Raw genomic sequence first — 2,084 nt, 5'->3', positions numbered from 1 at the left:
AACAATGTCTCGGTAGCCTTTCTCGATTGCTAAGTGCAAAACTGATTTGCCTCTACGGTTTCTAGGGCTGGGCAAAAAAAACTAATTTGTACTAACTATAGTTAACTGTACTATATAATCCTAAAAAAAACTAATCTATTTTTACTAAAAGTTAAATATACTGTTTTATAGTTTAGTTTTTAAAACTGAACTTATCACATTTTTAGTTCAGTTAACTGTAGGAGAACTGTACTGTGCTTTTCTATCCCTCTCTCATTTTCAACTATTTCTGAAATGTCACCCTCCCTTAGCTGATGCGGCGTTGCCCACCATGATCTTGTTGGCGAAGGAGAGCTCCAACGAAAACTCACTCACAGTGATCCTGTCGTGACGCAATCGCTGCCCACCGTTGTCGTCGAAAGAGAGCTCCAACGATAACCCACAGTGACTCTGCCCTAGCCCTACCATGACGCGCAACCGCTGCCACCGTGACTCTGTCGGCAAAGGAGAGTTCCAACGGTGACCCTGCTCTGACCCTTGTCGTTGTTGCTGTATACTGTCGAGGGGTCTGTCTTGTTCACTGCCATACCGACCGTCGAGGTAAGTAGTGTGATTCGATTATTGTGTTCGAGCTTTCTCTCTTTGCCTCTCCCTCTGTGTTGTCTCTACCTCTATGTGATGTCTCTGCCTCTATGTGCTGCTGCCTTACTCTGTACTTTCCTTAAACCTATGTTTTATGAAATTTTAATGTTGTGGGGTTTCTTATTTTCGCCATTTTTATTGTCTCTTTTCATCCTTTGTGCTTATTTTTCTGCTTGATTGATGAATTTAAGGTGTTTATGGTGCAATCTAATGTTGGTACTTCTTACTTCGTGGATTGTGTCTTGTAATCCTAAGGAAAATAGTAAGAGTTCTTTGAATTTTCAACTAGTTATGTGAGACCCTTTTGTGCAAATGTTGTCATGGATTCGACTATGATCCTATTGGTTAACATTGTGGCACATGAATTGATGATTCTGTGATACCTTTCTGTTGAAAATCTTGACTACGCTTTTGTTGATTTAAAGTCTTTAAACGAACTTCTCCATTAGGATTTCTAGGAAATGGATTGGTTGTTTTCATACTGTTGTAATGGATTGGCAGTGAATTAACATGATTTATAACATTGATCCAGGTAGTAGGTACCAAGTTAGAAGTGGCAGTGAATTAACATGCATTCACATGTAGCTACAACATTTAAAGTTTAGAACTCTTAATTTCAAACTCGAAATTGCCTTAAATCTGGACAATCCAAAATCACAAACCTGAACATAAAAAAAATCATCAACTAGCATAAAGTGGTTAAAAGGTCATAATAAACTGCTAAATCAGTAGCATTCTACCTTCACAGTCCAATTTTTATCCACTAACAAGTTTGGGGATTTGAGATCCCAGTGCACAATTGGAGGTTTCAGACAGTGGAGATAATTGATTCCTTTAGCCTGCAATCAAACAAATGTAAGTTATATACAAGATAACTAGTTTAGTGTAACAAAAATAATATCTGGTACAAACCACATCCAATGCCATCCGCAGTCTCTTCCTCTTGTCCAGAATTTCACCAGATGCTGGTCTGTGTATCAGGCGGTATAAACTACCCCTGTAACAAAAAATGTATAGAAACAGTAAGGCAATGAATTCTTTATGCAAGAATGTGAAATCTTATGGTCAAGGTTATAAGAAGTTAGTTTTCTTACCTAGGCAAATACTCTGTCACTATTGATAGATGGGGGCGTTTTGTAACAGAGCCCATGAAGAGCACCACATTCGGATGGCGAACCCGCTTCATTATTGCAACCTATAGCGATGTCATAACCACTTCAATATAACTAGCTTCTCTTCCTTACCGCATTAATAGAAGAGGGGTTCAAAGACCAAGTTCTACATCTTGTTGGGCATAACTAGTGTATGATGTACAAATTTATATTAAATTCAGAGATCTTAATATGTCATCACCATATATTTTAATACTACATCATTATTATCACAAATAGAATAACACAGAAACACTGCCTTTTAATCTGTCATCACCATATATTTTATGCTTAAAATAACATTCTTCAGAC

The 2,084-nt window shown here is 37.6% G+C and overlaps 1 protein-coding gene across 1 annotated transcript; it reads right to left on the bottom strand.

Moving 5' to 3' along the window:
• Window positions 1-1,181: 1,181 nt before the first annotated feature.
• On the bottom strand, window positions 1,182-1,856 carry LOC108333384 (serine/threonine-protein kinase CTR1). The gene is made up of 4 exons (XM_017568819.2): window positions 1,716-1,856; window positions 1,534-1,618; window positions 1,362-1,460; window positions 1,182-1,283 (listed from the first exon to the last, which is right to left on the bottom strand). The coding sequence occupies exons 1-4, from the start codon at window positions 1,805-1,807 to the stop codon at window positions 1,197-1,199; spliced, it is 363 nt and encodes a 120-aa protein (XP_017424308.1). The 5' UTR covers window positions 1,808-1,856; the 3' UTR covers window positions 1,182-1,196.
• Between the last annotated feature and the right edge of the window lie 228 nt (window positions 1,857-2,084).

This window comes from Vigna angularis, chromosome 11 (assembly GCF_016808095.1).
Source record: "Vigna angularis cultivar LongXiaoDou No.4 chromosome 11, ASM1680809v1, whole genome shotgun sequence".
Classification (NCBI taxonomy): Eukaryota; Viridiplantae; Streptophyta; class Magnoliopsida; order Fabales; family Fabaceae; genus Vigna; species Vigna angularis.
Note: the sequence above shows the minus strand (reverse complement) of the source record. Positions and strands in the feature narration are given on the sequence as shown.

What these genes read in the sequence shown, in the direction of transcription:
- LOC108333384 (XM_017568819.2), bottom strand. Translation starts at nt 1,807, where the DNA reads ATGAAGCGGGTTCGCCATCCGAATGTGGTGCTCTTCATGGGCTCTGTT. An exon ending in TGCGGATGGCATTGGATGTG is followed by an intron (nt 1,461 to 1,533) that starts GTTTGTACCAGA and finishes GTTTGATTGCAG; the next exon opens with GCTAAAGGAATCAATTATCT. An exon ending in ATAAAAATTGGACTGTGAAG is followed by an intron (nt 1,284 to 1,361) that starts GTAGAATGCTAC and finishes TTTTATGTTCAG; the next exon opens with GTTTGTGATTTTGGATTGTC.